The sequence below is a fragment of the Pseudochaenichthys georgianus genome, chromosome 18, assembly GCF_902827115.2.
Source record: "Pseudochaenichthys georgianus chromosome 18, fPseGeo1.2, whole genome shotgun sequence".
In the NCBI taxonomy this organism is placed as follows: domain Eukaryota; kingdom Metazoa; phylum Chordata; class Actinopteri; order Perciformes; family Channichthyidae; genus Pseudochaenichthys; species Pseudochaenichthys georgianus.
In genome coordinates, this window is record NC_047520.1 from 19,036,484 (window position 1) to 19,054,450 (window position 17,967).

The 17,967-nt window shown below is 42.7% G+C and overlaps 1 protein-coding gene across 1 annotated transcript in view; it reads left to right on the top strand.

The window, feature by feature from the left end:
* Positions 1–17,967, top strand: part of LOC117463484 (phospholipid-transporting ATPase ABCA1-like) — a 163,310-nt gene that overhangs the window by 111,548 nt on the left and 33,795 nt on the right. Inside the window, 9 exon segments of the mRNA XM_034105727.1 lie at positions 888–1,057; positions 5,525–5,702; positions 6,777–6,848; positions 6,850–6,893; positions 7,195–7,339; positions 11,064–11,187; positions 12,286–12,415; positions 12,948–13,071; positions 16,817–16,879. Coding sequence (XP_033961618.1) covers positions 888–1,057; positions 5,525–5,702; positions 6,777–6,848; positions 6,850–6,893; positions 7,195–7,339; positions 11,064–11,187; positions 12,286–12,415; positions 12,948–13,071; positions 16,817–16,879 — 1,050 coding nt within the window.

The following is a 17,967-nucleotide window of genomic DNA, read 5'->3' on the forward strand; positions in this document are numbered from 1 at the left end:
GATGACGAAATATGTATATATGCTGACAGTTATTTTACTCTTATTTTTTATTTTTTTATATCTCCTATTTTTATAGTCTTTTATTATTATTATCATTATTTCCTTGATTTTATGTTATTTATTTTAGATTTTATTGATCTGTGTGAATCTTTGCTGTACTATTTTTCACGCTTACCCCGTTGCTGCTTTTGTACAACTGAATTTCCCCTCGGGGATTAATAAAGGTTCATCTTATCTTATTTTATCTTATCTTATTTTAGGTACTTTTCCAACAGTGTCAGTTGGCTAACGTCTTCAAGCACGCCAGTCCCAGCTGTGTGCGTCCCTTTTTAGTGTCCCCTGGTCTTTAGCTTTTTGCAGCGTTTTGTTTATGCAGTGCTTTAAGTGAACTCATGCACATGTTTCGTGAAATAGGTGAATGTCTTGGCACATTTGTCCTGATGGAAATGTGTTGGGCCGCTGTAGCGCGGTTGCACTTCTCACTGTATGTTGCACAATGATGCAGAGGAACATTGGGGCCGCTTCAATTGAAATGGCAACGTGTCACTTGCAATGCTTTTTAGGGTTCTCAATCTGTGGAATAACTGACGTTTTTCTGTTATTATATGTTCTCTGTGGTGGCCATATTTCTGCAAAGAGCCCTTCACAACAGCTCATTGTAACCAGCTGTCCAGTATGTATCGTGTGCCTTTCTATGCTACTTCACTTTCTTGTTATTCAGTGAGAAAAACATCTATTTCAGATGCTTTAAAGGCAGCTTCAGTCCAGATATCTTGGTAACCTTTCTGAAAATCGATGTTAAATCTCTCTCTCCTTTTGTATCCCGGCTGGATGAATGGCTGTAGTTGCCAGGAGACATGTTATAAAAAGCTCCTCTTTCCCTACAGGTGTGGTTCTACAACCAGGCGTGGCACGGCATGGCGTCCTTCCTCAGCGTGGCCAACAACGCCATCCTGAGGGGCAACCTGCCTGCAGGAACGGACCCCCGCAGCTACGGCATCTCCGTGTCCAACCACCCCCTCAACCTCACCAAGGCGCAGCTGTCCTACGCGGCCATGTGAGTCTCACACTCCAGGGAAAGAAGAGTTAAAGACTGGGTTAATACAGATAGTGTATTTCAGCACTTAGAATATAACATTGAGCACTTTTTCCTCTTGCTGAGACACAGGATTTTAGATGTTCTGCAGGGATAAAGCAGAGTAACAAAGATGAGTAGCAACAGACGAATACAAAATAGACAGATGCATAGCTGACGGTATTGTTTTGCACAGTATGCACAGATGTGGATGCCCCTGGGAGCCCTTTTCCTATCACGTTTTATCCTAGGAAGCGGCTCCACAGGATAGTCAGGGATTAACGACGTGCTTGGTCTCAACATATGGATCTATCTGCTCTGTGCGCATTTCATTTTGCAGCATTATCTGTCACTGATCGAGCATTTAGTCTATTTTGAGGTGGTGATCAACACTTCCATCCCAATGCAGTAAACTCCTGACTTTATAAAGGCAGTCCAGCAGATGCTTCCAATCAGGAACAGTTGTATTCCACCCTGGTCAGGTATGTATGCAGTGACCAGGTGCTGAGTTAGAGAGGGGGGGTGCAGAGATAATTACGACGGCCTGCCTACAGTAGATCCAGGAGCAGCCTCCTCTTCCTCTCTGATTTACCAACTCCAGATTAGCCTGCACACCTCCTCACTGTTTAATAAGTGTGCAGGGCTCACACTCCTCCAGCAGAGGACTAAACAAGATGTAATCCACGTCAATATGTGTCATCGGAATAATCTATCTAATGACAATGTGTTTAAAAGCAGGAACCGCCTCTCGTATTGTTTTGTGATACTCCTAACAACCATTTTGACATTTTTCTTTTTGTGAGAAACACGTCTATTTCCAGCACAGACGATGCCAACAATATGGTAGTTTAACACCAGCAGCTAAAGACCCATTGCTAAAGAAAATAGTATTGATAAGATAAGATAAACCCCTTTGGGGAATGCAGGTGTTTTAGCAGGTACAGTCCGTGGTAAAACATCTGCAGCAGCCTGGTGCACACGTTGACGTTTAGCTTATACGCTTCTTTGGCACTCTTTCTTCGCCTTCTTTGCCTCTTTTGACAACCGATGCTTTTTCTCCGTGTGGATTTGGCACGGTTAACTTTGCTACTTGGGAATAGCTTCTGTATGGTATTTTGTTGAGTTGCCTGGTAGCAAAATGCTCTCTGTATTGCAGTGTATATTTATTGTATTGTGAAAGGGAAACGTATCTCGCGGGCAGACAGATTTTCAGAGTTATAGCAACGATTTTTAACCAAGCTTAACAGTGATGGTGTCATTATTTTGCAGACATTACATGCTGCAATCAGCATTTACTTCTTAACGATGTCTTTAAAGTAATCATCCCCAATAACAAAAAATCCCATTTAAGGGAAAATCAGCCTTTTCAAAGAACTGATGTCCTCCTTAATTGAGCTTTGAGCCGTTATGAGAAGGAGTCAATAAGTAATAATCGCACTGCAGCATTAGATTTGACGAGACACTTTATTTTATTGCTCTTTGCAACCAATTCCAATGCAGGTGATGTCCTGAGCTATCGGATAGTGACGGTGTGCAGATGGAAGGAAAGGCAATATAACTGTCCCCTCTCCCTCATCTCTCATTTTGCTCTCTGCTCTTCAGAAATGTCAGTTTTTTCAAATCAAATCAAGTTTTATTTATATAGCACATTTATAAACGATTTTTGGTGGAGCCAAAGTGCTGTACATAAAATGAAAATAGCCTACAGTAGAGACACTTTACAGCAAATACAACAGCACAGATTGTTCAGAATATCAGTATGAGAAAAACGACACCCTCTGTCCTTAGACCCTCTGTCCTTAGACCCTCTGTCCTTAGACCCTCTGTCCTCAGACCCTCACATCGTACAAGGAAACACTTCCAGAGAAAACCCACAGGGAAAACATGGGCGAAACCTCAGGGAGAGCAGCAGAGGAGGGATCCCTCTCCCAGGACGGACAGACGTAGAATAGATGCCGTGTGTAAATTGAAGCGATAATACATTTTACAGCATATAGACCGAATGTTAGGAAATGCATGTGTCTGTAATGAGAAGATGAATCCACGAGGATGTCAGCTACAATCCTGAGGAAGCCATCATGGAGGCAGCATGACGAGACCCCAGGCAGGACCGCAGAGACGGGTTCAGCCACGACCCGAAGTCCACGACTTAATCCAGAACTCAGGATAGAGGATCCAGGACACAGGACCACAGCAAGAGGATCAGCCTCGACTCCGGGTCCCGGCGTACATATAGATACAAAACAAGAAAAAAGATTTGGCTGGGTTAATCGGAACAAGAGAAGACACAGACACAGACAGAGAGGGAAAGGTCATTGGATACAAGTTATTCTTGATAACCCTCTAGAAAGATCTCATGAACTTCCCACTCAATCTATCAAGACCCGAGCAGTTCTATTAGATATAGATATGAAACAGAGATAGGGAGCACAACAACCTATCTCTTCGTCAGATGCACTCCCCCGCTTATCTAAGCGACTCTATACCCCGTTAGCCTCTACAAGGCCATGGACCCGCAGAGGGAAAATGGGGGGTGGGTAAGGGTAAGGGTTTTTAAGAATAAACCGCAAGGGTCTAAAGGGAAAAAAGATGAAATATAAGGTACTATATTTTAAGTAATCCTATCTACTATTCCTATATTTGAATAATGTATAAACTATTTTAAAAATACTTTATGAAATCCTATGTTATGTTATAGATGTTAAAATAAAGAACTAAATGAAAAAATAAATAACTAACTCTTTGCCACAGTTTCATTACAGAGATACTCTGAATGTATTCGTTCCTAATTAGTTTAGGACTATCAATTTCTGCTCTGTTGAATGTTATATTTAATTTGATTTCCGATTGGTGTAAGCTGCCTGCAAAAACATCCCGTCTAAAAATCGTATTCTGCTGAATTAATTGTAATATGCTTAATATGCATTGTCTCCGTAATACAATGACAAGAGCTTCATATTTGATAATTATCTGCTGCTCTCAGCCCGTCTTTTAAAGTTAAAGGGGAGCAATAGAGCCCCCCCCTTGCTCTTTGTTATTGCTCCTCCATTATTACTTAATTAGGAGATTGCTTGTCCTCTTTTCTTCACAGCAATTAGCCTGCTCCCAGCTTTCAGGGTTAGATTGCTCAAATTACCCCCCCCCCCCCCCCCCTCCAACACACAACCTGTTGGAACATGGGCCACACCCCCCCCCCACTAAATGATTTGATATTTATGTCTTCTAATTGCGTCTGCTTGGCGCTGATAAATACAGCCACACAGGGTGACTTACTTAATATGCTAATTACACAGCAGGGAGTCATGTGAGGGTGATGGTGGGGGTTAAAAGAAGACGCCACTGTGATAATTATTAGCAGGCACAAATGAAGATATATGACGGGGGGCAGGGGGAGTTCAGCGTCCCTGAGAGAGATTTGTTTCTAACATGAAAAGAGCTATCTACAAGATTTAGAAATCTTGTCTTCACCTGTTAACCTTGCAAAATACTTTTTTAAAAGCTTTTTTCTTACATACAAACATTGTCTATCAAGCCATCAGTACTCAGACACGCCTGAAACATTAGCAATATATTGTAGGAAATGTTTTTTAGATTAAATGCATCCTCATACTGCGAAGTAATTTGTCTCATTTGTTAATTGCATTACAGGAAATGTCCCTCATGCCTTAAACGCTCTCTTTTGACTCCTTTGTTTGGCTCGCGCTCCGACACATCGCACATGATAGGCTATGGGGCGAGACATCTCTAAGCGGTTGACCAATCACATCAGAGCCGGCCAGCTAACCAATCAGAGCAGACTGGGCTCTGGTTTCAGACAGAGGGTGAAAAGAGGTGCTGCAACACAGGCAGTATGATACAAATAACAGATGAGGCACAACATACTTATCTGAAGCTGAAAATGAGCCGAATATTGCCCCTTTAATCACTTTCAATGGAGGCATAACAACACTTTAATTTATATTAAGTTATAGTTCTGTATTTCCTAAAGATATCTCCTCCTGATAAAGAGCACCTCAAAGTAGCGAGGTGACATACTTTATATTATATAAATGCAGTAAAAACCATATGATAATTGACCTGTGCTGTAATAAGAGCAACCAGTCAATGCACATTCAAATAACTGCTAGATTGTTTGATAAAGTTGAGGTGGTTTTTTTCAGCCTCTAAAGAGATGTTCCGCTTCATTGTGTTTAATATCCTATTAAAGTGAATATCTTTGGGTAAAGATTATGAAAATAACCTTAACCTTTGAGAATGGAATTATATTGAAATTGTTTCCTTTGTGTTTTTTTCACATCCAAAAATATATTTTCAGAGCCGAATTCACCATCTTTTTCCAAATCTTTACAGAAATGAGGTTCATGGACAGAGCTTTACCTCCTCTTCTCTTCTTCTACACGCTTACATGCCTTTATCTACCTCTTGTTTGCTGTTCTCCTTCTCTATCAGGGCCACGACTTCCACCGACGTGGTGGTGTCCATCTGCGTTATCTTCGCCATGTCGTTCATCCCTGCCAGCTTCGTCCTCTTCCTCATCCAGGAGAGGGTGAACAAAGCCAAACATCTGCAGTTTGTCAGCGGAGTCAACCCCGCCGTGTACTGGCTGGCCAACTTCGCCTGGGACATGGTGAGGACGAGGACATATTTACCCTTCAAACTCTTTTTTATGAAGCACTTTAAAGCCTAAATAGTGCAGACTATCAGCTAAAGTGTACATATACAATGCAAAGTGACATTTGTTTAATAAGCACATTTATAATGATGGAATTCGTCCTCCTTAATGTTACAAATGTTGTTTCAAGGGGATACTGTACAAATGTATGTGTAATCCTGCTATCCTGAAACACCTGTGCAAGTTTGTCTGCAATAATCAGTTTCTACCTTATTTAAAATGTCTTTATAAACTTTATTATAACTTTATATAACTTAAAAAGAGTATTCTGATACGAACAAACAAGAAAAATCCCTCCAAAGCTGTGGCCTATTTACATGCTGAATAAAATCTAGGTAAATTATGATATAATGATCATTTGCCTCATAAACACTCAAGTTCCCGAGCCTATGGTCTCATTTCACCCTAGTGTTACATCTACTGTAGCCTCCCTCAGGCTGCATGTAAAGAGCCCTCAGTCTGTAATTGATAACGCCGCTCTGACACCAGGGGCTTCTGGGAAATGTGAACGGAGCAGTGCTTATTGGCCAGAGCGTAATTATAGACAGCGCTGCCCCTGCCGGTTACCCTCTGCAGGCTCACTGGCAGCTCCCCTCGGGCGTAATGGAAGTAAACACCTCTGGAGAAGAAATGGCATCATCGTTATGGAGGATAAATAACGTCTGAGGGAGAGACAAATGTTCCTCAGAGCCAACCTGTAGCCCGCAGCGCTCTGCATTAACACACACGCAGATAAATAAATAAACATGCTTCATTATATCCTGATACTTTATCTATTCTCATCATTTATTCACCAGTGGATAACACGGGGATTGTTTGAAGCAGCCAGAGGGCATATTGAAAAAATAATTGTCTTTGCTAAAAATCATTGTTCAGAACAAGCGACCTCTCGTCCCGAGGGCAGAGGATGTGTCTGATATCCACTGACTTCATTATGCTATTCTGTACAAATATGAAAAGCAAACACCTGTTCTCTGCGCCTGACGGGATATTTTCTTCTTTGCTTGTTTTTATTTGTTTCCCCGACAGTGTAACTACATCGTCCCGTGCTTGATAGTGATCGTGATCTTCCTCTGCTTCCAACAAAAAGCCTACGTTTCCCCCCCCCAACCTTCCTGCTCTGATTCTGCTGCTCGTAATGTATGGGTAAGCACATGGCCATGCAGCCTGGAACATTAGCCCTGCACATAGATCATCAAAGTATCCTCACTGTTTACCAACACCTGATATTTACAAAAGAGAGGAGGGATACCTGCAGGCTGTGATTGGTTGTTCGGTGTCACATGACAGGCGGTCAAGTTAGCAAGTTAAATAGGCGAGGATTCAATCTGATATTTATGGGAGATAAACCCCACTAACCCATAGAGTTAAATGGAATTAATGTTTGTTGTGCCATTTATGACCTTGACTGATATTGTAGCTAACTCCGGTGTGTTGTGTCTTGCAGGTGGTCCATCACCCCCATGATGTACCCCGCCTCCTTCATCTTCAGCGTGCCCAGCACAGCGTACGTGGTGCTGACCTGCATCAACCTCTTTATCGGGATCAACGGCAGCATCGCCACCTTCGTCATGGAGCTCATTAATGACAATGTAAGCTGCACACACACACACACACTCTCTCACACACACACTAAAATACACAGTCTGTGGGTAAAACATGCATGAATTCACCGTTCTATCCCGGTTTCCTGTGAAGCAGCGGGGTAAGGGTTAGACTCTTAATAAAACATGCATTTGGAAGCTATAGCAGTAATTGACTTGAATGAAAGATAAATGAGTTTTGAAATCACGTGGGAGAAGTGTGCACCCACCTTCTCTAACTTTTAATATATTTCCCTTTATCCTCAAGGATTTTTCAAAGGAGTTATTTTCCCTATTCTCTTTAATGTTTAATCGTTTGGTGGGAGTTCGGTCTTCGGAGAACTTTCCCTCATCCGTCTTTCAGCGAGCGTTCATTTGAACTGCTTCAGTCTCCAGGGATAACAGGACAGAGACACACAAAGAAATCTGCATGAGAAATGGAGAGCCTGTCAGTCATTTTACTTTTGATTAGAATTTAAGTAACATTTCATGAAAATAAGTCTTCTCCCTCTAAACAGGTGCTTATACTTTTGGTTTCTGCAGCAAATATATTTAGTTTAATTTGACTTTATTGCTATTCGCCTGATTTGAAAACATGCCATTTTCATCCGATCACTCCTTGTCTGCTGACTCATTGTCACTCACTCACATCGCTGTGCATCAGAAAGAGGATTGTCCTCCTGCCGCACCCACCCCTCTCCAGTCCGCCTCCATGTTTGCCTCTGGCGCCGCTCGGGATGCTTCCTGTCTCCTAACAATGCTCCTCGTTAGCATCCTGATTCCATTTCCACAAACATTCATTCCCAATTTGTATTTTCTCTCCTCTGCTTTCACTTTATTTATCTGTGAGAGGAGCATATTACTCATAATTTAATGGACGGCATGTGGCTCGGAGGCAGATTTACGGCTTTCTGCTCTTGTCCGAAGCATTAGGGACAGAGATAGTGCTTCTCTCAGACTCTCGGGGACAGAGGTCTGCTGTAATTCTGATCATCTGACTTGATTGCACGGCTGATAGGGGTCCACATCCATCAGAAAAGACTCAAGCTCTCCGTCTGTGTACAGCTGGTATCTCCAGGAAACAGAACTATCTCCCACGGTGCCCCAGACAGGAAGAGGAGCCCCATAACCTGAATCCTCCTGCCTCAAAGCTTCCTCCCATCATCCTCAGCGGTGGCGTGAGTTAAATAAACAGTGTCGCTGCAGAGTGAATCCAGATCTCTCGTGGGCATCGCTCCGTGTTTCCAAGACAGGAAGTGGAGCAGCAGCCTCAGAGTCGCTGACCCAGTTTTGTCTCCAGACTGAAGCGAGGTTTCCCCTGAGGAAGCTCGGCCCCTGTGAGGCACCAATCCCAGCATGCCTTGCAGTAGCAGAGGTGTGGCTTCCTATATACAGAAGTGGAGGAAGTCCTAAGGTTTTACAAAATGATACATTGAAGCCTGATACAGGATAAATAATGTCAATGTAATGACAGGTCTCTCAATGTGTTGATACTCACTCAGTGTGCAACCTGGGGCTGTTTAGATCAACACAAAGCTGATATGTGCTGACATATGTCACCACAACCTCTCCGGCCATCACTTCACTCTGCTGTCTCACATTAACGTGGTCATTATTACGCTACCTACTGCCAATGGAAAAGTCTTTAATTACTTAGCCAGCAGCTACATTGCAGGAGCAGACACTCAGCAACCGGACAATTTCCCACGGCACACCTGACGATCTCTCACGCCAAAAATCACTGGTATAGAGAAGTTTAAGGAAGCATGAAATGGAAATACTCAAGTACCTCTAGAGTACACTACTTTAGTAAATGTAGTGCCAATATAAAGTCCAGCATCCTGTGTTAGCAGAATGTTTAAAGGGGACACATTGTGCTCATTGATGTAAAACATGGATATGATCAGCAGGAAGTGGTGTGTGTTTGCCGTACATGGAGTGTGTGATCCGCAGCATTATGACTGAAGCTGAGCTGTGGGAATAAGCTCAAGTGGCGATGTGGGTCGGATAAGCACCTCGCAGCCTCCGCCACCTTCAAAAGCATTTGAAAATGATTTATGGGAGCGGAGCACAAACGTAAGGAGGACAATTGTGCAGTGTTTCATCATCCCCGACTAAGAGGCTCTTAGATCTGCGACACCCAGTCAGAGGACGAGTGTTATTTCACGTATTCATCTCAAATTAGATCCCACTCTTTGCACTGTGTTCCGACACACACCCAGACAAGGTCAGCGCTGTCTGTTGGTCTTTATCGCTGCGAGATCAGTGTTGAAGTTACACAACAGAGGAGCCTTGTCTGAGTGTGTCTATTTGAATATGCATTGCTCAAAACCACAGGATAAAAATATGGCTGGCATAAAATGCAAACAGTAGGTACAGTTAGCCATTGTCCTATCTAGGTATACATTCCCTCTGCTAGATGAAAGGTTGTTTTCATATTTAAATAGAGATCCAGATAGCTCACTGTAATGCCACAATCTGGTTCAAGAAATACACGTTTAAATGAATGTTCCTAAATGCACCTCAGGTTCCTCTTAGCATTAGCTATTATCCGGATTAACCTTTATATATACAGTCTATGGGATTAACACATTACTGTTAAATACTGTTTTATTTATTTGTTCTACCTACTTTTGTGTGTAAATACAGGCAACTATCAGAAAGTTACTTATGCAGGATATGTAACTTGTTAATTAGGGAAGTGTGCAGGATGATGGATTTTAAATATGTTTCCTTTATGCGAAGCTAAGCAGCTTTTTTCTCTGACTTCATGGTTTAAGTTATTTCAATCGTCTCATCTGACACTTTTCAATAAAATAAGCACTTCTTTCAAAATGTTAAACCGACCACTTGACAAGCAGACGGATATCTAGTGAAAAAATATCTTTAAATGTGTCATTACGATTGTTTTTAATGCTTCATGCTCCACTGAAAGCTGCAGAAATCACAGATTCACGCATCATAAATAAATCCTGCCACAACAACAGAAGTATATGTGGAAATCTGAACACAGCTTTAAAGAAAAAGAATGCCCCCGCCTCTTCTGTGCTCGACTCGCCCAAAAACAGAAATGATGAATTTACTCTTCCTCCATGTTTGCAGCAGCTTTGAAGACGATGCTGCAATGAAGCAGTTTGCATGATGCATGAAGCTGCTTTTCGGCGTCATGCCGCGCCAAACCAAGTTATATTTTGTCTTCTGCATTTCCCTTCTTCCCTGATATTCTGTACTTCCTTTCCTGAGCAGATGTATAGCCCAGAACATTTGATTCATTATATATTCTGTGCTTTACTGGGCTGCCATTGCATCTGGTCCTCAGGGGGGAGGAAAGATCCAAATGTGGGGAGTAGTAGTCGGGAAACGTCCTGCTGAGATAAGATGTTTTACAACAACATGCTCCGGCTTTGTGTTTTTGTGTATCTGTGTCTTTGTTCCTAACACACACACACACATCTGTCGGTGTCTCCTTCATCTCCTTGCTAACATCTGCTCACCCTCCTCACTCACGTTAACATGAACCAAACTCCAGCAAAGCAAGGTGTATGGACTCCTGAGCTGTGCGTCCTCAGTGCAGCGTGCAGTTGAAGTGCAGCATGTTTAATTACCCACGCTGCACCACACCTTTGCGCCGCTGGCTCAACACCTTGTTTGTGATCATTCCCAGCCCCTGTGAATATTTAAAGCTCATACCTGCATCTAATCTGTGTCTTGTTGTGTGTTTTACCCCTATCAGAATGTGTCCCGCATCAACAACATCGTGAAGCAGGTGCTGCTCATCTTCCCTCACTTCTGTCTGGGGAGGGGGCTCATCGACATGGCCAAGAACCAGGCCATGGCCACGCTCTTCAGCAGCTTCGGTGAGAGAAACCATCTGAAAAACAATAGTTATACATGCAATTATCCACGTGGTCCTTCATGAAGAGATATGCAATTTGATCTATGTAAAGAAAAAATGCTATTCTTTGCATCAGTGTTTACTTGCTAACCGTCAAAGGATCCAAAAGCATTGCTGTGCTTCTTTCTTCTTATTGTACATCAGCATAATAGTGTGTAAACATTGTCAGAAAAGCACACCAATTGGCCACAAACTAAACAAATTACGTAATAAATGAGACCAACCCTCTTTATTATAAGGTTTCTATTGGATCTGTTACTTCCCTTCTCTTGCTCCTAAGTCCTCACACGGCGTCTACATAACGTCCACAGTTTACCCTTAATATAAAAAGTAGTAAAAGCATTCTCCTCTCTCCAAAAACAACTTTATACCTCTTACCGGTATATTAAAACATGTATGTATAACCTCCATTTACACTATTATTCTTATTTAAGATGCCAAACACCAGCAGGAGACATATTTGCGCGGTGACTCCTCCTGTGGGGCTTCATGCGTGATGAGAGGGCCATCGAGAGGCAAAGTGGCCGATGGACGAGGAGGCTTATGTGTGGAGAGATGGAGCAGGAAATAGTGGCTTGAGGAATGATTGTTCAGTGGTGTTGGAGAGCAGGAAGAGAAAAGCAATCACGCCTGAAAGGCTGATGTGTGGAGAGGGCTATTTACCGGAGAATGAGAGTGAAAGCGCTTTTCCCGTCGACTTACTCTGCCCCTCGAGCTCCAGGGTGGAGAGTCTGAGAGGGAGGACAATGATTAGAGCTGAGACGTGAAAATTACAGGATATCAGTGAGCTCCTCACATCACATAGGTGACAGCTCTTCTTTATATTTTATTTTTAAGGCTAAGTGGCATTTTAAACTGCTGGCTTTCACTGGTGAAAATGTCTCGGGAACACTTCAAAGAGCTGACACCTTCACAACTTTTCACTGAGACGTCTCTGGCTGCTTATGAAAGGCAACACGCATCTGGAAGTGGCAATGTCTCTGGGCTGGACTTTAAATGGAAATGACACACAGCGCTAATGCTTTTCATTATTCACACTCTTATGGGTTTGTGTTTTCAGGGGAGGACCGTTTCCAGGACCCGCTCAGTTGGGACATGGTGGGGAAGAATCTGTGCGCTATGTCCATCCAGGGAGCCGTCATGTTCACCGTCACCATCCTCATCCAGTACAAGTTCTTCTGCAAGCCCCGGTAAACAAATATGTCCACAGTCAAGAACTCAAAACTTTCAGAAAAAAGAGAAATAGGTTTATAACTGTTTGAAATCTTGTTTTCCAAGAGTTTCAGACCAGTCTGCTCCCTTTGGACTTTGAGAAACTGGGATGGACTTTCATCAATATTTTCTCACATTTTATACAAATGTAAAATAGAAAAGAATCTCCAAATGATTGCTAAATGAAAATAATCGTTATTTGCGTCAGTATTTGTTTCAGTCAGAGGAACCTTCCCCCTCTATTTTCCACATTAGTCATGTACTATTAATTTATTTTGTATAAAATATCAGTTTGTCAAATACTCCCCATTTATTTATTTCTCTGTTTACTTGCTCTAAAAGTGAGGTTGCTATGGAAACTGTGGCTGGTCCTGTTTATGAAAAATGGTTGAGATAGTTTCACTGAGTTTAATCTTTGACCGGGATAATTTGTGCGGTGGGTTCATGTTGATTTTAATGATGTGGTGTTCAGTAAACCACGCTGACTCCTTCTTCCCCTCTCGGTGTCAGGCTGGTTTCAGGGAAGTCTTTATCAGGGGAGGAGAAGGAGGACGTCGATGTGGCGCGGGAACGAGAGCGTGTGCACGGCGGCGGAGCGCAGAGCGACCTGCTGAGGATCTGTGACCTCACCAAGGTAAAGTGCTGCGTCATTTGAAAAAGAGTCTTTGTTATTCAGTCCACTCTTTGTCATCAGAGTTATTTTTCTTCAGGACGGTGACCTCTGTATGCATCCTTAACGTCCTTCACCAATAATCCTTTCTAAATGTCCTTTCTTGCATTTCTTTCCCTCTGCTGAGGCCTTATTTATTCTGTAGTTTTGTGTGTGTGGGCAGCTGGAGTTTCTCCCTGTTGCACATGCATTATTCAGTTCAGACGTGGTGCAGCTGTGAACCTTCACAACCATCAGCAGTGAGCGTGAGAATAAACAGAGTGCATTCTGGGAGATTAGAGGTCTCTGCTCCTCTTGTAGCAGGTGAAGAGGAGCTGCAGACATTACTGTAGTGCTTCCTCTGTGGGCAGATGTTGCTCCCCGTGGGCAGCAGCTGGATGATCTTCTCGCCTCCTTCTTCATTCCTCTTCTTCTCCTCACTGACTGTAATTTATAAAGTGGTGTAAACTTCCCTTCACCTCCACAGCTGTAGAGATATTCAATCAATCAATGTTTATTTATATAGCCCAATATCACAAATGTTACATTTGTCTCAGTGGTCTTCACAGTGTGTACAGAATATCAGTATGACAATACGACACCCTCTGTCCTTAGACCCTCACATCGTACAAGGAAAAACTTCCAGAGAAAACCCAGTTTAAAGGGAACATGGGAGAAACCTCAGGGAGAGCAACAGAGGAGGGATCCCTCTCCCAGGACGGACAGACGTGCAATAGATGCCGTGTGTAAATTGAAAAGATAATACATTTGCAACATAGGTAGTCCAGATGTTTGGAAATGCATGTGTGTATAATAGGAAGATGAATCCACGAGGATATCCATCCAGGACCTATGATCCAGGACCACAGCCACGACTCAAGATCCAGGGCTCGCGATGCAGGACACAGGACCGCAGGATCATCCATGACTCCGGATCCCAGCGTATAGAGACACCAAAAAGAAAGACATGTGGGGAAGCTGGGTTAATCGGAACATGAGAGTACACAGGTACAGACAGAGAGAAGGAAGAAGTAAGATGTCCCCCGACAAACTAAGCCTCTATCAGCAAAACTAGGGGCTGAATCTAATCAGCCCTAACTATAAGCTTTATCAAAAAGGAAGGTCTTAAGCGCACTCTTAAAAACGGATAGGGTGTCTGCCGCCCGAACACAAACTGGAAGCTGATTCCACAAATGTGGAGCTTGATAAGAAAAGGCTCTGGCTCCCATTGTACTTTTAGAGATTCTAGGAACAACCAACAACCCTGCATTCTTGGAACGCAATGCCCTAGTAGGACAGTAGGGTATAATGAGTTCTTTAAGGTAAAATGGCGCCTGCCCATTAAGGGCTTTGTAGGCGAGAAGAAGAATTTTAAATTCTATCCTGTGTTCTATAGGGAGCCAGTGTAAGGCAGCCAGAACAGGAGTAATGTGGTCCCTTTTCCTAACTCTGGTTAGTACACGAGCCGCAGCATTTTGAATCAGCTGAAGCGACTTGATTGACTTCTTGGTACTCCCTGATAATAAAGAGTTACAATAATCCAGCCTAGAAGTAACAAATGCATGGACTAGTTTCTCTGCATCGTTTTGAGGCAAGATATGCCTGATTTTTGCAATGTTACGTAGATGGAAGTAGGCGGTCCTTGAAATTGATTTTATGTGGGCGTTAAAGGATAAATCCTGATCAAATATAACACCAAGATTCCTTACAGTCTCACTGGAGGCCAAATTAATGCCATCCATAGTTAGTATGTCTTTAGATAATTTGTTTCGTAGATTCTTCGGGCCAAGTACAATAACTTGAGTTTTGGTCGTGTTTAACATCAAAAAGTTTAAGGTCATCCACGTTTTTAAGTCCTTAAGGCAGTCTTGAATTTTATTTAGATGATTAATATTGGATTAATATTGGATTAGCTTTGATGCTGCTTCACACACATTTTTTTTTCCCCCTAAAATGCGACACACACACACACACACACACCAGGATTCCTCACCCCACAGCTGTGGCCCATCCATTTGGGTGGAGATAGCAGATTGATCAATGGGTGCACTACTGACATAAATCTGAGCATCGCCCTGGAGCGATCGACAGGCCATCACTCATGTGTCATCGTCCCGCTCCTCCTCTTCCTCTCCCTGCAGCCGCTCACCTCTTAGCTGCTGAATTAGCGAGCGCTGTGTAATCGATGGAGGCGGTGATGGGAGTGTGTCCGTCTGCAGGGCCCGGGCTGTCACTTTAACCTTCCCGTCACTCACTCACACACACAGGAAGTTTTACAGAAGCTCTGACAGCCGTTTGACTTCAGACTAATGAGGGAAGAGTTGCACTTCATCTCAAAGTGTAGCAAATAAAAATGTATGAAATGGTTTGTCCTTTACCAATTCAGATATCGGATATATGTTGTTCGGTTTCATGTCAAAATAAAAAAGCGAATAGAAAATTAAAGCAAGTTATAATATAAGACAAAAAGTCAAGTGCAAAAGAAACACATAACAAAAATTACTTTTATATACTTTTTTTTAAATCAGACGTCAAAATGCAAACAGCATACATAGAAAAAGAGTTAATATAGAATAAAACAGGTATAAATTACAAAATAAAATGATTAAAGCTACAGCACATTGTATGATATAAATGGTTTTGGCAACAAAAATAAATAAAAACAATGCGAGTAAACATAGACACTTTAATTATCACTTTGTATTGCATTAACATATATTATTACTTAAACCACTTTTGCACAATTACCGTTGTTAAATGCCGTGAAATGTTGGAACTTGTCGCCGAGCTTCTTCACCTCGTACTGCTGAGTCATGAGTGCAAAGAATGGTCCGTGCATAGGTGACGCCTTGAGAAATAAAGCCGAGTCACTGTTTGCCCCCTGAGCGTTTGAGTGTTTACCTCTCAGCTGCCTGCCGTGATGATATGCTGATGTGACAGCTGCTGCAGACTGAGGGGAGTTATCCTTTGATTGCCTCCTGCGTGCTGCTCTGATTTGGCTTTAGCGCGGCACACTGTCACTAAGAGCAGTTTGTGTGATCCAGGTTGATGCCAGATGGCTCTGAGAGAGACATGGATCTCTGCTTTGATGTTCCGACTGTGGAAATAAATGCTGTGTCATTGTTTGTCAGGCGGCGGCGGCAGCACTCTAAGATTCACATTTCCCTGGAAGCAATGCGGCTTCTTCCACTGAGAAACATGTGCCGTCACTTGTTTTGGTTTGACGAACATTCAGTGACTCACAGCACTCATCTGAAACTTAATAAGAAAAGCTCAGTGCTGTCCTTGGTTTGGATTTGTTATGTTAAAACCAAGGACAGCACTGAGCGTTTTGTGAAGATGTAGCCACCGTAGGGCCATCATGCTTTCTATCTGAAGCCCACCATGTTTATTAACACTGGGGACATTAGGTAAAAGTAGAATGTGTGCTTGTTATTGAAGGTATTGTAGTGCTGACAGCTCTCCTCGTGCTAATGTTCACTTCCTGTGCAATGGTCTCGTTTTTTGTTTACAACCGCTTCCCATCTGGCTCCCTCTAAATGTTGCAGATGATCTCTTCGTGTTAATGTCTCCGCCATCACTTTCTCTGCCTCCCTGCTTCTCTTCCCACCTGCTCCTACCTCCCGTCATATTTCCTCTCTGTTTCTCTGCCTGCTCTTCCTCCTCCTCCTCCTCCTCCTCCCGTTCTCTCTCTGGCTGGTTGATTCATTTCATCTCCTCCTCCCTGCAGGTGTATTCTCAGAGGAGCACCCCCGCTGTGGATCGGCTCTGTGTGGGAGTACCTCCTGCAGAGGTGAGCCAAATGCTGTGGGAGGACACACACACACACACACACACACACACACGCATATACATTCTCAAGCTCACACTCTGTTTGACCATGTTACAACACTCTATGTAAAATTCCAGAGACTTCGGAAAAACTATTCCCTTCTCTTTGTGAAATAAAATGCAGATATTAATTGACTAAACAAACAAACCAAATGAATATTAATGATGACATTTACACAATATTGACAGACGAGAGCAGAGGTTCTCTTTGATTACAGTTTGCAGTTATTCCTCTAATATTTCAATGTTGGCCTTTGCCTTTTCCTGATTGGATTCAGAGTCTCTCCCGGAGCCTGCAGAGAGGAGGCGTTAGCTGCCACACTGATCCCCTTATCACCTCCTTCTGACACTATGCTGCAGAGTCTGAGAAGCTCAGAAATATGCCAATTACCACTGAGAAACTACATCAACCAAATACGGCAAAGTCAACTTTTACGAAACATTAACTTAGGAACTGAAGTCAGGAGAAGTCTGATATCATTCTTCTCCTGTGTTTATGACTTAAACCGGTTGAAAGCAGGTTATAACTAAATGTGTTGCTGGTGAAAAGATGTCGTGTGTTGTTGTAATAATCATCACAGCCACAAGAGGCACTAAAGCACTTCCTCATAGTCTTTCAACACTACGTTTCATTCCTTTATCCACTCTAATTCTATAGAACACACTACACTTTTGTTAATGTTGCATACACACGTGAGAGAACTCTTTGAGATGCATATATATGTTTAAACAATGTTCCCCTTGTTTCAAAATGTATTAACTCTTATATTATTCTGACAAATGTTGTTTTTCACGTGCAAAACGTTTTACCTAATCTAATTTTAAAAAAAAGTAAGAGACTTGAAAAGTGTACAGTTTTCTCACTTGCATCGTGTTAAACAACATGTGTGTAACTGGATGGCCTGTCAGTGTGAAGCCTCCTCTCATTATAAGATATTTTACCCCACACACTGGGGCTGGGTCTTGATGTAAACACGGTGTGAGATGCTGACAGCGGTCGTGCTCTCGGTCTCTGCGCTGGGATCCGTCCTGCCGGCCTCTGTGTGCTCA